General features: G+C 34.9%; 1 protein-coding gene across 2 annotated transcripts; it reads right to left on the bottom strand.

The window, feature by feature from the left end:
- Positions 1-129: 129 nt before the first annotated feature.
- Positions 130-2,626, bottom strand: LOC121321421 (ATP synthase F(0) complex subunit C3, mitochondrial-like). Of its 2 annotated transcripts, none has more exons than XM_041260362.1 (5): positions 2,552-2,626; positions 2,276-2,371; positions 1,287-1,364; positions 789-985; positions 130-390 (listed from the first exon to the last, which is right to left on the bottom strand). In XM_041260362.1, the coding sequence occupies exons 2-5, from the start codon at positions 2,312-2,314 to the stop codon at positions 276-278; spliced, it is 429 nt and encodes a 142-aa protein (XP_041116296.1). In that variant the 5' UTR covers positions 2,315-2,371; positions 2,552-2,626; the 3' UTR covers positions 130-275. The 2 variants fall into 2 exon arrangements, with proteins under 2 accessions (XP_041116296.1, XP_041116297.1); XM_041260363.1 differs by having other exon boundaries at positions 2,489-2,561.
- Between the last annotated feature and the right edge of the window lie 15,173 nt (positions 2,627-17,799).

The raw sequence follows: 17,799 nt of genomic DNA, 5'->3' as shown, positions 1-17,799 counted from the left end.
GGCAGCAAGTATTACCATAATTGGTCTCTCAAAAAAACACACTTGATTTCCAGAAATTCATTTTTAGTACTGCATTTGTAACACGTTGTCAGATCCATGTATTTTAACAAAAGTCAGGGACACATTCCACACGGTTTTTACGGTTTTATTTTGACAGTGTGCAACACACTTGGAAAATGTACACTTTCATGACACAAACACTGAACAATTCTGATAGCCACTGTAAATGTCGTTACATCTGGATATTATAACTGCAAATATTTGAAGCAGAACCTTTACATGGCAAACAAGATTAAGAAAGCAACCATCAAACAAAACAGACCCATAGCTTCAGAAAGGGCAAATCCTAGAATAGCATAGGAAAACAGCTGCTGCTTTAGGGATGGGTTTCTGTAGAGAAAAAAAAAGGAACACATTTACATTCGCTTAATTACATTGATGAAAAAGGAACAAACACTTTTGGCTAATTTATGTCCAATATGTTAACTTTGATGCTCATATCTGGAACCTACAATAATTTAGTGCCCTTGCTCACAGCCACAGAAATGTTAAGAAATAATGCTTAATGTATCATTGGCCAAAATAAACTTGCCTACAGCAGACTGCCATTGGAGAAAAGAAAATGTTTATACAATACTTTTGTTTTTCATTACGGTTTTAGAACTTTTTTTTGCATGTGTATATTTCAGTCACATAGCCTACCATTAATGCAATGTTCAGGAACGTTGATTGTAGCTGTATTCTGCACAACACAGTAGCAAGTATCCCCATTCTAAACGTGCTCTTACCTGGCATAACCAATAATAAGGCTGCCAAAGACTGTTCCAATTCCAGCCCCGGAACCAGCCACTCCTACTGTGGCAGCACCAGCACCAATGAACTTCGCAGCAGTGTCAATGTCCCTGCTGACAGCACTGGTCTGAAATCCCCTCAGTGCTACTTGAGAGAAAGTGTTCTGTGAACCACTCACAAGTGCTGCATTTCCCTGAAAAGACAACATAATGAAATACAAAGCTAGCATATCGGTTTAGCTTAGATTGCTTTCATCTATGAAGTTGTTTTGCTTCCCCACCCTCAAAGAAGGCCATCTGCATAAAACAATTTGCATATGACTGAGAAGTATTCATATTTTAACAGGTAAACTTGCAAATTATTTACAGGGAAAGACAGGCTATTGTCCTGGGAGGCATCAATGCCAATAAGAGCAAATTATGCTGAGAATAAATAACTGGAGCTCTTCAGTTCTCAACCAGCACAGGAGTGGAGCAGAACCACCTGTAACGTACCTCTCTAGTTCTGACCTCTGGCCGGGACAGCACTGATGCCGAAAGGGGCCTGTACAGAGCACGGGATCCAGCACGGACCTGCATCCAATTAAACATATGACATGAGAAACAGTTCAGGCACGTCAATCAATTTAATGACAACAAAAGGCATGTCAAAAGTTTTTTGGAATAAAACTAAAACGACAATAGCTTAACAATTGATCCCTTTAGACAAATGCAGCACCATTTTATCAACCCTCTAACTCTAAATGCAACATAGCGCAAACTTGCACAGTTGAAACCTTTTCGTGTCCAATGTTACATTTAATCCAAACAATTGACAAAAGTTGCCCAGAAAATTACTGGCTTTGCATAATGTAGCCTACAATGGCTTCATAAGTAAACCAGTAATTGTGTGAATGGCAATGGCATAACCTGGAACTCCCAAGATCTCAAATTGCATTCATCAAGTTCAATGCCTTCCCACTGTTCCTAAACGTTAAAGTATTGCCCATCTTGCTGTTATTTAGGAACTATATCTTTCCACGTCTTTTAAAAGGCAAGGCCTTCCCAAAGTCACAACGCTACATTAAAATATTATAACACAGTACTAAAACATTTTTCAAGCAAACTGAATGTTTCTGACATTTGGACTCTTGATATTTAATGTACACTGCGTGTACAAATGGCACATTAAAGCCAAGGAAAAATATCTGCATGACCTTGAATGCATAATACTGGAAACGTTACAATGTTGCACTCCATTTCTAGAAGTGAAACACACAATTACACGCAAGTTTGACGTTATTTCCATTACAATAACTCAGCTTGGGAGTTATGAAGCGTTTCAAGACCCGAATGCTTCTTGTGACCTAGCTGTCCAACACCAGAAAAACAAAAATGCCAGTACAGCACAAAAAATCTCAAGTTCAGCACTAGGCCCAGACTAGATTTGACATTTAACAGGGCGAAATCAAGCCTTTTAAAAACCATTTCTTCAAAAAACTCACCAGGGCAGGTGTGGAGACGAATTTAGCGCAGGCGTACATTTTTTGACTGGATTTATTTGCTCCTACTTTCGGTTTAGATCATAAACCCGTGTCTGTCTGTAAAGAACAAGCAAGATTTAAGGTCAATGGAGATTCTTTGCACAAAATGAATTGTAGCGACACTAAAACAATCTGCTCTATTAAATGTTTATTAAATCAGATGAATTTACACACAGGATGAAATTGGATTGCAAAAGTAAACGCTTTACATATTCTGTATAGTTCCCCTTCACTCACCGGCAACAAAGTCTAACCAATTGGATAATATTGCGCATGCGTATACCCCTATTTATACAGAAGCCCGGATGGCCAGAGGGTGACACTCAAGGTCACTTTGCAATAACTTTATTAGCAAAATGTTAGAAGAGTTGTTGGTACACGATGAACAAGGTCCTGATTTGAAAACTGTAATTGATATAACATTTATATAGAGCGTTATGTAAAACAGGCAAATACTGAAGGCAAAATATTTATTTTATTTTTATAATTGACTGACTAACATGTGCAAAAAATAAATATATATATATATTATAATATATAATATATATATATATATAATATATATATATATATATATATAATATATATATATATATATATATCGACGACACACTTTGACGTCGACGACACACTTTACATTCATTTACAGAAGAGTACACATTCCGGCTGATTAGTTTCAGGAAAAACTAAAGTCACCACGGTGTACATCAGGAACATATGTAAAGTAATACACCAAAACAGCTGCGCACACGGAGTGTCATCAGACCACACAGGTACAGTCAGAGCAGAGCCCCAAAACTCCATAATCACAGTCCTTTGAATTCACCCCCCACAATTTACACTATAGATATATAAATCCATAACTGAAAAACTGTCAATGGTAGAGTATGTAAGAATAGCAAAAATAAAATATTTTAAAAAATACAATTTAAAAATAACAAACCTTTTGACAGAAGTTTTCTGAAGACCCTGAGGCAAACTTTCATTTAGATTTATTTATTTACTTTTTTTTCCTTTAATTTACCATTCACATCTACTCCAAGTCTATTGCATTTAACAGATGTATGATGTTCAGATGTTTTTTTCGAGACGATTGCTGTTTCTGCAGCAAAGCTGTGAATGCACTGTAGTTCAAAGAAAACAAGACTTGAAGATACTGTGTATGCCATCATCAAGATAACAAACCTGAAAGAACCTGGAATGAACCTATCACCACTCCTCTTTTGATCAGCGACACTACAGGGGTTGTCACAGAGGCAGACTGCTCTTCGGCTCAATATTTGCTCCCTTGTACTTCAGTCTTATCCTTCCATCAATGTTAGGAAGGCTTTTAATGTTTTCCCATAACCTGAACCTTTGGTCTCATCCATTTGTTAGAAGAATTGACAAATAATTCCACTTTACAACCTAGGGTACATGCAATTTTAAAATGGTTTTTGGCAACTGCATACATAGGAGGTGACTGCAATATAGTAAATTCATGTATTAAAGTATTTGCAGATTGATTTATTGTAATATCAAAACTACAAAAGCCTTTACTCATTATCAGTGTTCATATAAGATGTACAGTGCGGTACATACCGTATCTACACTGTGCCTGCCCATGAGTGCCTTTAGCATTTATATCCCACAGGAAATACTCCAAGAACCTACTTATGGGCACCTACATCCGGAGGTGTAACAATTGATACAGATAATGTATACTCTTGATGTATTGCATGCCTGCTGCTGGGTCAGGAAGCCAAAGGTAATGAGCACAGTGAGAAATGTGTCTCTTTGTGCCGGGTCCTATAATTGAAGTATCCCCACTGATTCTTCAGGTGCTAGTTGTACATTTTGTGTAGGCTTTGAGTCATAGTCCTGCAGGCTCAACTGAAACAGCTGAATCAAGGATACAAATAGAGTGTGGGATTGTAATGTTGTATACATGTGTCAAGCAATAGAAATAATCACCAGTGCATTCTCTTAGCATGAGTTTGGTTTTCACAATAAAAACAGTTATGTCAATTTGACACTCAGTGTGATGTGTTGGAAGACTGGAAAAGCCTAATTTTTTTCAATGCTAACCGTTTATTTAACAAAAACGAACAAATGAAGTGTATTCAAGAAGAGGTGTCATCATGTTATCATGCAGCTCTGTTGTATGTATGCTTAAGCAATAATTGTTTTTTAATTAATTGATGAGGCCCATCAGTATTAATAGTGCATTGTGATTAATCTACTGCAACAGAGAGATCTGATTGGTTAGAAAGGTTGTGAATGGCGTAGGTCCATCTCAGCTGGTCTGGATCAACAAGAGCTTACCGTACAATCAGAATTTACAGTTTAGATGGTGCATATGTGAAGAGAAAGGAATAGGGAGAACAATAACACAGCTGCGTTAATAATAGGAATTTGTACTAAATTCATATGAGGCGTAAGATATTCCATTAACTGTAAAGTTCAGTCAGTCAGATGAGCCTTATTTATAATTTTTTCTCTTCAGTATATTTTTTTATTATTGATTTCTGCATGCATGTGATCTTTAAGGATAGCATATTGCTCTTTTGGAAAATGTTTCTTCTTATTTTACAGACACTGAAGAGGTAGCCTGTAGTGTTGTGGAATGATACTGTAGGCTTCACCTGAGTAAGTGATATTAAAGAGTCAGAGTAAAGCACAATTTTAGTTTATTTACCCCTGGGTTTTGAAGCAAGCGCAAAAACAAACAAACAAAACCCCAGAAAAAACAAGATCTCTTGTTGGTTTCTAATGAGTCAAAATTAGTTATATGACACTGAACTTTATTATATATATATATATATATATATATATATATATATATATATATATATATACACACACACACACACACACACACACACACACACACACACACACATATATATATATATATATATATATATATATATATATATATATATATATATATATATATATATATATCTCTATCATATAAAAGATGTCATCTCTATCATTTCTTTTCTATTTGAAAACATAAAAGATAGTCATTCTTTTGTTTGAAATATTAAAATCGCCTTTAAAAAGAAATATGATGATTTACCAGCAGAGGGAGCTCCTATAACTTGTGAGTATTTGATCTAAAGTCTTGTCCAGTTATACATATAAAATATGATCTGGTTTGACCTTTTAGAGATAATACAAGTAATATAACATGTTTGAACACAGTCTCTTATTCTTACTAGTTGTGATAATAATAACACAGTTTATTGGACAGGTAAAAACGGTCCTCTAGAAATCTCGACCTATCACAGTGCTGTTATCTATTGAGAGCTGAGGGAAGTACATTTTATACCTGAATATGGGTATAATTATTATAATTAATATTATATGAAGATATCATTATTAGCTTTGTGTGGAGCAGGTATTGCCTTTGTTACATGGTAGAGCTATAGCAATTCATGGAAACAATAATACAGTCTACATTTGTGAACAGTAGACATTTAAGGGTTACCACGCTATAACTCTACCCTCAGGTTGTATGTTGTTGTCATATACTTGTCATTTATATGCCAAACCTACAACATGAATTTTCAGGTGGTTGTATTCTGCCACATAAAGCAGTGCTGGCCTCTTTAACCTTTATGAATTACAATTAGTGGATGTAACACATCCTGTCAAATGCTTCAGAAATCTTGGCCCCGATCTATTCTGCTGTTATTGTAGATCTTAAGGAAAAGGGAAATCTTGTTCTGTTCTTCAGTGGAACTCTTGACAAGGCTGTAGAAGCCTAGCTGACAGAAGGGAAAATCTGCATTGCCTCTGCCTGTACCACATAAAACAAGGCAAAAAAACCCCACATAGCAACACAAACACACGAGATTGACAACAACATAATCATATTTAAAACTGAATTAAAATAAATACTTTTATTACAATTGCAAGCCTTTTCCCGTGAAAATATAATATGATCTGTGATAAACAATATAACTATTACATCATAATATCATTATTAACAGTTTTTTTTTTTTATTGTTTTCAATTCCCTCAAAAAGAACTAAATAAACATAAAGTCCTATTGTCTTCAGAATTTTAATTCATAAGTATACATGTAAACAGCTGGAAATGAACCCTGTAATATTTCTGCATTGTGTTACAATATGATGTCATTAGGCACTGGAGTAGATTAACTTGCGGGAAACAGATTTTCTGAATTAATCCATGATAATACTGAAAGGAGCAGCTGACCTATGCAAATCCTACAAAAAAGTTTGATGTATTGCATCAATGGATATTAATTACACATCATTGTCAATCTTACTGTAAAAAAAATATATAAAGTGATCACCATGTTAGGTCATGTGACCATGTTGACAAACTTTTTTTTTGTGTTTTGTTTTATGATTTTTTTTTATACATATATATAGTATAAGTTTACAACAGGGCATTATTATTATGTGTGCTTTACATGGGTTATACAGTAGGAGGCATCCATTTCGAAGATGGAAAAAAAAAAGCCATCTAAAATGGGATTGCAGGTAAGACTGAAAGAAAAACTGTGGCTGCCTAGTCTTTGATTTAAAACCAAGACAATATTTAACTGCCATTTTATATTATTGTTTAATATTTCAATTTGGATGGCACTTACCCACACCACCACAGGGCTACAGTAGGTCGTATTTTGCATTTAGACCATTTGCAGTTGCTATTTGATCTCTGCTGCGTTCAGGGGGAAAAAAACAAAAACAAAAACCAAAAAAAAAAAAACCATGAATCATAAACTCAGTCAATCCTGATTTATAGGCTACTGTACAGACTGAATGTCTTTTTGAGTGGAATTTAACAAAGATGCATGCGATAGTGACCAATTTTTATTTACACAGGAAAAGGGATCACAGAAAATAAGCATTTGTTAGATGCCAAAGCTCTTGTTTTTAATGAAATACAAATATCTAGGTTATTTAAGATTTCTATATGCAATATGTAATACTCAAAACAGCAACACACATTACATTTTTTTAAAGCAAATGAGACTGAACAACTTTATAGAACAGGCAGTGAAACATCACAACTTAAATATATTACAGTTTTAAGTTATGCATAGTTTAATCCACAAGGAATATTTCTTTAAACAAACTAATGTAGCATGTATTGTTAGGGCAGTAACTGTTCAATTTCAGTTGTCTTCTCTCAGTATTGACATATAGTCAGGGCATGTTGATTGTCAACAGTTTTATAATATAGCTAAAAGGTTTCAGCTGTGAAGAGCAAGTGTAAACAGGGTAGCACCGTACCCTTGAGCCATTATTCAACATGCAATTTTGTATTCATAGCTCGTCATCTTTTTAAGCGTGTCATGGCAAACTCATTCATTTTGGTGTCCTTATTGAAACCCACTAGCTGTTACTGATAATAATGACTGTAATGCCATTTAAACTGCAAAGGTAATCAATAAAGGTCCATTCATTAGGTTAGGTTATCATAAAAAATGGAAATGACACAATTGGCCTTGGTCATCAGACTAACGTGTTAAATAGCACCGATTTTCTCCCATGTTGCGTTTTCTCCCGTGTCTTTAATAGTGCTAAATCCAATATGATTTGTATTAAATGGGTTATATGATAAAAGAACACCAGTTTTCATCTGGAAAAGATTAAAGACAGCCCCTCCCCCCCAACCCTTTTTGTCTAATACTGTGTATTAGGGAATGTAATTGAAAGCTGCATGTGTAAAAATGTGCGGATGACAGAAACGGCAGTGCGTTGATTGCTTTATAGATATGTGCTTCCTTCATCGCCTTCAAGGTCATGCAGATTTACAATCAAAACGCTTATGGCTCTTTAATAGGCTGGGTTTGAAGCTTATTAAAAAAGTAGGGAGTCTGCATTTGTTAATGGAATGTGTTTGACCTCTTACTGAGGAGTTATAGGAAAGCTGCAAAATAATACACCAGAACATATTGATGTTAACAATAAATACATATTCTTTTTTTCTCAAATACAATAATGGTGCTGTACTGGCTTCTTTCTAGGGAATGGGTATTTTTGTAGTCTTTCGATTGCCATGTGTGAGCCTTATTCTCTATCCAGTATTGTTACAGTAGATCTCACTCCAGACAAGGGATCATGCACCATAATTGAAGTTGTTTCAGAGTCGATTGAGAAAAACAGCCTTTCCTGCCTTTAATTGCTTGACCTACATCTTAGTTCAGTGAGCTAATAAAGTTTCTCTGTTGTAGATCCTGTCACTGCAGTATGTCATTAGCAAATTTCATTCTAGGCAAGTTCCAGAATGTTCAATTAGCTGTTTTTATAGCTGCCATTAGTATGTATTCGTTTCTTTTTCAACTATAGATGTTCCATAGATGCTGAACAAGCACTAGGCATTCATTTAAGATATACTTTAATTTAAGTATAAATTTGCATTATTTCAAAAGCTCGATAAAATATAAAAGAGGTACCAGAGTCTGTGTGGAGGCGTTCCAAGTGATGTTATTTCTCAATTTTTTATTAACTGTGATTTATTTTGTGTAAAGTATTAAATAAAAAAAAAAAAAAAAGGAAATTGCTGATATAAAGCTGACAGCCTTATCCTCCGGCGGAAATGACTTAAAATTTTGTACAATAAGACATTACAGTTATAGACAGAGACATAGTTCCAGAGAGGCAAATAAATTACTCTTTCAGCGTGCTTTTATTGAAGTATGTTATGTTTTTTGAATAATGTTATATTTATGACCACTACATATACAAAACTGTTTTTCCCCCTAGAAAGAGAGACATGATTGCCACACAAATTCAGAGATCCTCTCCTTGGCTGGAAGAAGAGGAGGAGAAGGTGGGGTGTTATTATTGACAGTCAGATATTCAGCAAGAGATTTTGTATAAGTTTTATAAACCGGGCAACAGGAAGCACAGAATGGTCTTCTTTTGCGCTGTTGCACAATCTTCCGTTGTCCAACATAATGACATACTTAATTTCTGCTAGTTTTAATAACTATAGGACACATAAACTTGGTTTCTTTAAAAAACAAGCTAGAGGGACATTTTTGGAAACCACATTTGGTAGCTGTCTCCTATCCAGCATTTGACAAGTCGAGATAATCATACGACATTGTGGTGAAATAATTTTGCAGAGAAAATCATAGTTTTGAGATATAGGGCCAATGAAAAGTAAATTGTAATTTTTTTTTTGCCCCATTAGTTTTTCTAAATACCAGAAATCCCACCCAGCGTACATTGTTTCTCTCAACCAATATTACCAAAGACCAATTATTCAGAAATCTACAAAATCTGGTATCACTTCACTCACACAATAAACCAGGAGCAGTTCCCCAAAATCAATCATTGTCACTTTATTGCCTTGTCAGTAGTCCACTTCCTGTAAATGTATTTGCTCTCTACATTCTCTCCCCACCAATTAAGTTCCTTGTACATTAGGACGACCATATTAACTGCAAGTGGGGGGCCCGGACTACTCAATATATCAACATTAATCTGTCGTATCACCAGGCTTTGCAAACATTCTCACCCAAGGCTATGATATGCTTAATTTTAAGCTTATGAGTCTCAGTCGTTCACAGCATGGGGCATCACCTGCAATAGGATTAGTGACTGACCACCATGGGAAGGTTCAAAGAATGCTGGTGTGGTCGGTCCAATCCCACCCTGCCATGTTTTGAGAATGTACCCTATTCAAAAACGGTTGTGAGCAATTTGTTTATCCATAATACAGTCCAGCTCACCATAAAGGTCACTCACTGTTACTCACAGCCCCCTTACTTGGAGGATGCTACCAGCTCTCTATTTAGTCCGTTTTACTTAGATGGTACCCACGGTATATTTGTTGTTGGGCATATTGTTTTCTTTTTTTAGTTGGTGATATTGGTAGTGGTGGGGTTGTCTAAGCTTGCAGTGCTTTAGTGAGCACAATCATTTACTCACATCATGGGGTCTATTCAGCTGATCTAAACCGGATTTAAATACTGCCGCTGAGATCATTAAAAATGAAACATATAACAGTGCATTTCTGGATATAAGAATATTAAAACAGCAGAGTCCTATTTAGTCATAAAATGCAAGGTCAAACCATTCTGTGATATCCCTACAAATCAATTATATAAAAAAGAAAGAACTGGATGACACAGTTAAATGTTCTAAACCTGGCTTAAACAAAGAACAAGCTGCTATTTCCCTGAATTTAAAATCTCTGCATATTGCTCGAGAAAAAAAAAAAAGAAAAAACACCAATCAAAGTAGATTCCTTTCATCATAATTTCTGATTGTCAGTATTACCTTTTCCCACATAGCATTTTAGCGCTGTAACAAATCTTGCATTTTATTGACTGTCTCATTTTGTTACCGTTCATATTTTATATTTATGATGCATTCAGACACAATCCAGTTTTTTTTAAATAGGTGCCCGTACAATCTTTGACATGTAACATAATTTATTAGACATGGAAATACGAGACCAGCACCCTAAAACTGAATTTAATTGATAGCTAGAGAATCACAGACATTGCAGAAAGACAGATTTCCTTCTGTAACATTTAATAGTACCAAGATGAGACTTCCTGGTATGAAAGAAGACCACTAAATATTCCCCTTCTTATTTTTCATTTACTGTAATTATATTTAATAAAAAAAAAATATTAGCATAGTGTTCAGCATGTCAGATGTATGTTACAAATACATGGCAGTTGTTTTACATACACGCTTTACATTTGTCCAGAGGCTCATAAGTTATAAAATGTCAGGATCACATGCATTCTAATTGAGTGAGGTCCTTTTAATGGTCATTCAAATTCAAATGTTTTAGTCCCTTGTGTAAAATTTAACAACTAACCTGTGATTTTCAATTAAATAATACAAAATGTAAAATGGTTAAACAACAAATAGATCATAGTCTCATAAAGTCGCACCTGCTGACATTAGTTTGCTGTTCGCAGGACTTACACTAACCCCTTTTTTCCAGGTTTAACCTTAAAGGCTTCCTGTGACAGCATAGCACTGTGGACTCAGGTGTTATCGGCAGGAAAGGAGCCTCAGACTCAAGGAAAACTTGGTTTAAGTGCTAATGCACATTTTTAATTAACAAAACAATAATCAAGAACAGAAATCAAAAGGGCCAAAATAAAAGGTTAAAGAAAACGGCAGAGCATTCACTGCACTGCTATCTCTACACATACAAATCACCTGCATTCCAGTGCAAATTCACCCAAAAACCCTTCAGCAGAGAAAAGATTTCTCCTTCCTTATATGCCATGTGGCCGGAGCCTAATCATCAGTTAATCAATGACCTACTTCAGGCTCCAGCCACATTCTCACATGCATTTTGGCAGGAATTTAACCCCCTCCTTGCCAACCCAATATTCCCCACACACACATTATTTACAAGGGCAGGGCTGCTGCACTGCCACACTTACCCTTTACTAACTTGCATAACAGGTAAGAGACACCTTAAAATGGTAACCCAGAGCAAAAATACAATATGTTCCCTAAGCACAAAGACAATGGGGTATGTTCTAATGATCTAAGCAGTGGCATGACATGTCTGATCTCCATTGTATTTATAATATTTGCAGATGCTAATAGAGTGGTCTACAAATCACGCCTTAGGAAAAACACCATCATCGCCATTTTAAGCACAACAACCTTACACACAACTACTGTAAGAACACTATAAGGATAGCAGTGCCATAATAACAATGCCAGGGTAAATCTGCATTTCCCTTCTGCAACAGGGTGAGAAATACTGGAAAGTTTGATAAAGTACTGGTTTGTATATGGCTTCTATTGCATTTCCAGTTTACAGATCACAATATCATGTCTTGCTTAGACCTCTCTTGAGGGAAACCCATGATTTACATGCACCACTCTTTGATTACACAGAAATATTATAACACTCATTTCAGAAAGCAAATGTAACAGCATTGACAGCAGTATGAGATCGAGGTGTCTGTTGAAGGTACAGCTGTAGAAGTCAGATATTGCTTTATCTTCCAATACTGACCTCTAAATTTCCTCTAAAATAGTCATCTCAGGAGGACTCATAAGCTGAACATACTTTTGGCATGATAAGCCATTATAGACTCATTTAACAGATGCGTTTTTAAGAATGTTAGGGTGCAGGGTTTGACTTATATATTACCAGAGAAAAACACAATTATGAAGTTTATAATTCCCAAGACTATTCTTATGATGATAGGAAGACTGCTAATAGTAATATTTAGTGTCATTTGCTTTAAAACAGATGCTGTTTTAAAAATCTGGCATGCTTGCATGGCACACAGTATCTCCTTAAATATTAAATAATGGAGCAGCTTCATCTACATTGCGTTTATCTCATAGCAGCAGGGCATGATTGTGTTCAATTTAGTGTTCAATTTATAAACATTCCAGAAAATTGGTATTCTGTAAGTTAATTGGATTTAAAAAAAAATTGATTTCCTCGTAAGGAATTCTTAAAAAGTATTTCATGTAAAAGACTATGTCTGGAAACTGACAGTTTCTAATACAAATTGTTGAAATGGGGAAATTAGAGACACCTTTTCACTGCTCCCAGACTAATTCTGTCACGTTTTGTCTTTTAAAGCCTTGTCGCAAGGTTCTAAAGGCCCTTTTCAATTTACTTCAGCTTGGGGGGGGGGGGGGGGGGGGGGGACGAAAAAAAAAAAAACAAAAAAAAACGTTTAGTAGAATACACATTGCTGAAACAAATAGAGTAGGTTGTGTGATTAGGATCCAATGTGACCTGATGAATCAAAATAAAAAAAATAAAATAAAATAAATGATCCACATTTGCTCAGTATATTACTTTAGAAAAAGAACATCTCATGTAAACATTCAATTAATTTGGCCTTAAATATGCACCCATTGTCTGTGTAAAATGTAACTACAACTTAAATACATACAAGTAAATTTAAAATATGAGTTCTGCATTTTTGTTTAGGCATGGATGTTTTGTGAAGGTACAGTATAATAAGAGAGCAGTCAAATCATTATGTGATTCAAGGGAGTATGTGTTCAGTTTCAAAGGTCATAACGCAGTGTTTGTGGCATTTCTGTCAGCAGTATTAATATGATATCTTGACTGTTTTAAGCAGCTGCTATATAAATGTGTGTAACTGTATCTTATGTGGATTTGGAATTTGGTTTCTGTTGGTATTTTACCAGGGTAGCAGCACAGCAAAATGCAGTAAAGCAAGGTGAAATCGTGGAGCATACAGTAAGCACTCATGGAGGTGTATGGTAAAGCATGATAAAACAACAAATTCACCTGGGTATACTGCTCAGTATTGTATACTGCTGTTCTTTAGGATTGTTTCTATATTTCACTAACGCTGTGCTAGGGCCCTCTCCTGTTGGGATGGAAGGTAAAAACCCCTTTGTGCAGTAGTTGGTCTACTGTTTATTAATGTTTAGAAATATATAATTAGCAGAGATGTAAACTTTACCCCTTTGTCAAAACAGTGTATTCGTAAGAATACACTACTCATGTACAAGCGGTTATGGAATACCTTGCTTTTCATATATATATATATATATATATTATATATATATATATCTATAATATATATATATATATATATATATATATAATGATACATATTTTACTTTTATAAAACACACATGAACTGTACCTTATTAGGGAGTGTAATGTGAAAGGTGTACCAGTTTATTTTCATACCAATTTGTAATATTTTTTTTTTTTTTTTTATTGTCCCATGACAGTAACAACTTTAACCCCTTTACTGGTCCACTGAGCCCAAGCAACAAAAAATGGATTTCCAATAATTTCATTTGCTATGTGATATAAATTGAATTCAAAACACAGCACAGCTGTTGTTAAACAAATGACATGTTTTATACCAAAACAGAAGATACTGCTGTGTAAAATAAAGTATCCATATTTGTGTAATTAAAATATCCTTTGCTTTTCAGACATTGTGGATAAAAGCAGCTGCAGTGTTTTCACAAAAGTCTTATGTGGTTGTATACCAAGGCTTCTGAACCAATATGGTAGAAAAGCTACTGTATTAATCTCATTTACAAAAAGTACTTTGGAACCCACTGATACGGTGAAAGTGGAAATGTTTTGGATCTCTCGTTTTAATGCTACTATTAAAATAGACTATCTTGAGGTTATGTCTTGTTTGCCACCTTTATTCCTCAAAAAATGATTCTGTGTTTTCTTTCCGTTTAGCCTATGTGGTAAGCACAACTAAAATCTTCTAATTCTTTGAAAATGAATGGCATTTTTTTTTTTTACAGTTTTCAATTTGGAGCAAGAGACTTAGGCCATGATGAATTGCTGAACGGTCCATTTCCCAACACTCTTTCTTACTAACCTTTCCTGACAGATTCTATATTGCCTACCTGGTAATTTGCTCTACAATAATGGTTACTGTGAGATGTCTCCTAACTATTTCCACTGCTTTTAACAAGGATTCTTAACACCCTCTGTAGGTGACAAAATGCAATTACAAACATGAAGTGCCCCACAGAGGATGACTATTAACAGCTGCCACAACTATTTTCTAACCACAACTGTTACCATTAATGAAAACAGATTCAAACAGATTCTCAAAAACATCTAGCACAAATAACAATTTAATCAAAAGATATGAAGGCATTTTATTGATTAACAATCGCAGTAATTAAACTGTGTGTCTGACTTTGTTTTTTTGTTTTTTTTTGCGGCAGCTTTGTTCTTCCTTGGAGATTGTTAATTGTAGTAAGGTTTTACATTTATTGATAACTCTGTTTGATGAATACAGATGCAGCTGTTTACAGGAGCTGTTGATGGAGCAATCATATTGTGTGAAACACCAGGCTTAGGTAGGAACAGCTGTTGCTGTTTTACATGCTGACAGCCGTAGGGACTCCATGTTTGCTACTATCCTGGGTACACACATAAAAAAATAAATAAATAAATAAATAAACAGGAGGTGCAATAAAGTGTGGGCTAACATTTTCTGAATCCTAACAACTCTAGGAATTTGATGGCACATTATAAGTGCTTTGATCGCTGTCCAGCACTTAAACCTTAATTATTAGCCTAATTGCTCCGACTATATTAATTTCCTTGTAATACTTCTGTGATTATTTTTTTTTTGTGTGTGTTCAATAGGCTTATCCTTTAATTAAAATGATTATTAACCTTTAGGATGTTGCATTGTGAGAAGAGACCTTTTAAAGGTAGTCAGACCTAAAAAAAACAACTATTTAAATAATTTATTTATAGTAAAAAAAATAAAACAAAAACATCATCAACAAAAATCATATTACTCAAGACAAAAACCCAATGCAGTAATTAATAAAGTAGTTGTTAACAATGTAGATTAGCTCCAATTCCTTTGCCAAAAACAGTGATATTTTGCAGAAAGGGGCCTAAAATTCTGGAGAGCAGAGCATCCCTATCAAAGAAATAGAACTTAGCAGAAAGTAAACTTCCATGATTAATTTAACACAGCATATAAACGTTTTTATACTACTCGTACATGTCCTACTGTATGGTACGTTGGGTATGCTTTGTGTCAATCCATGTTAAATTTAAGTTGGCGTTCTTTATATCAGTTTGTGGTATATAAAGCCTTTGTCTTATTGGTCAGTGGTTCAAATCTAGCTAGTGATGATTACAATTAAAAGTAATGCAGATGAGGTTGGTGATCTCTGCAGACTACGCTGTGATGGTCTGACCCAGTGCAAGTAACACTAATCAGCACCTTTGTAGTCAGTCTGAGAGGCCAAGGCATTGTTGGGCACCCATCCAAACCAAAAGAAGATGTTCTCTATAGGTACCGAACAAACGCAACCGTCATATATAGAAATCTAGTACTCACCCAATCACGTAACTGAAAACAAAACCAGCCCATGTGTAACTAAAGCAGAACAACACAATGCTGTACAAGCAAACAAAACAAACTAAAACTAAAACAGGAGAACCATTACCAGCAGATGATGTTGATATAGTGCTTGGTATTCATTTGTAAATCTGCACTTAATTGTGTTATAAATTTGAGATTGTAAAGCATATGAGCAACTCACAACTCGTCATGCCTCTCATTTACCCAAATATGTTGTGTTGCATTAAAATAATGTAGCACAATTAATATTTTATAAATATGGGCAGTTAAAACGTAACTCCAATCAAATACTCAATGGACCTATTTATTATCGAGTACTAAAGTCCATCATGAACAATGGGATCCCATGTGTCTGGTGGATCACAGTGAGACACCATGCTAGCGTTTGATTGAGCTTTTATAACCTTTTTCAGTTTGAAACAGATGTGACATTAAGGGATTATTTTGCTGTCAGTTAATTTTGTTCCCTAATCTAGTCACTGATAAATTTGGTGTGCCTCTTAAAAATGATGTGAATAATTGACCTAGATTAAGTAACAGATCAGAGCTATAAAACATGTTGTGCTTTCTGTTCCATTCTTACTAATTGAGGCTATACAAATATAAATGCATTCCAGCCTTTAATTAATATTTTATTGTCAGTGTATTTATGTCATATTAAACACAATGCAATCATCTTTCATATACTTTACTACAAGATATGTAACCCCTTTACTGATCTTGTTTATCAGATAGGAGATGACAGTATTCAAATATTGTTTCATTTGTGTGGTATACAGTTTTGAAAAGGTTGACCTAAAACACTGAAACACATTGGCAATGGCTTTATTAATGCTGTATAACTTGAGGAGAACTTTTTGAAGAAAATATTTTTTTGCATTCACAAAGAACAATAACCTTTCTTCTAAGACAAGCCCCAAAATGTCTAGTCTTTACCTTAAAATAGTTCTTCTTTACTAACATTGCAATTGTATTTATTTTATTTGGTGTGCCATTATTGAGGATAACACAGAGCATGGTGCAATAATTCCATTGAAAGAATACAATGTATGAGGACTAAGCAATGAAGATTAGGTTAAAAATAGTTAGCACATGGCAGAATAAGATGGAGCTACTCTAATTATTCACCAGTATCATTCTGTCATATTTCCCAATGCATACTCAGACAAAGAAATATAAGTGACTCCCACTATTATACATAATTCTTCAGCTTAATTGGCAAGAACCGGGTGAAAAGTGGGCTAGGGAAAATCCTTGGAGACTAATAGGGCACATATCAGTGTCTTCATCCGAACAGAAGTCCCTTAGGTGATTGAAGTGAGCAAATATTTCATGAGGAGGAATATCAAAGAGCCTCACCTGCAAACCCAGTATGCATGATTATAGAACTTCTTTTCTAAAGAGTTTTACTTGTCAGCTAGATTTATAGAAAGGAGGAAGACCATGACTGATGCTAATGCTGTAAAATTATGCAGTTGGCTGTTGTGCTCATAACGATGTGTTACATTTGAACAGAAGGTTAACTAAACTAGTAATTTAAATTATAAGTGGGCAGCTGGCTTGCTGGAAATAGCATATACTTTCTGTTGGTTATCAAAAGCAAAGTCTCCTTATGACTTAACACTTGTTTTGACAATTAAGTAGAAAAAACAAA

Source organism: Polyodon spathula, chromosome 10 (assembly GCF_017654505.1).
Source record: "Polyodon spathula isolate WHYD16114869_AA chromosome 10, ASM1765450v1, whole genome shotgun sequence".
NCBI classification, from domain to species: Eukaryota; Metazoa; Chordata; class Actinopteri; order Acipenseriformes; family Polyodontidae; genus Polyodon; species Polyodon spathula.
The sequence above is the reverse complement of the archived record's forward strand: the minus strand, read 5'-3'. Positions and strand labels throughout refer to the sequence as shown.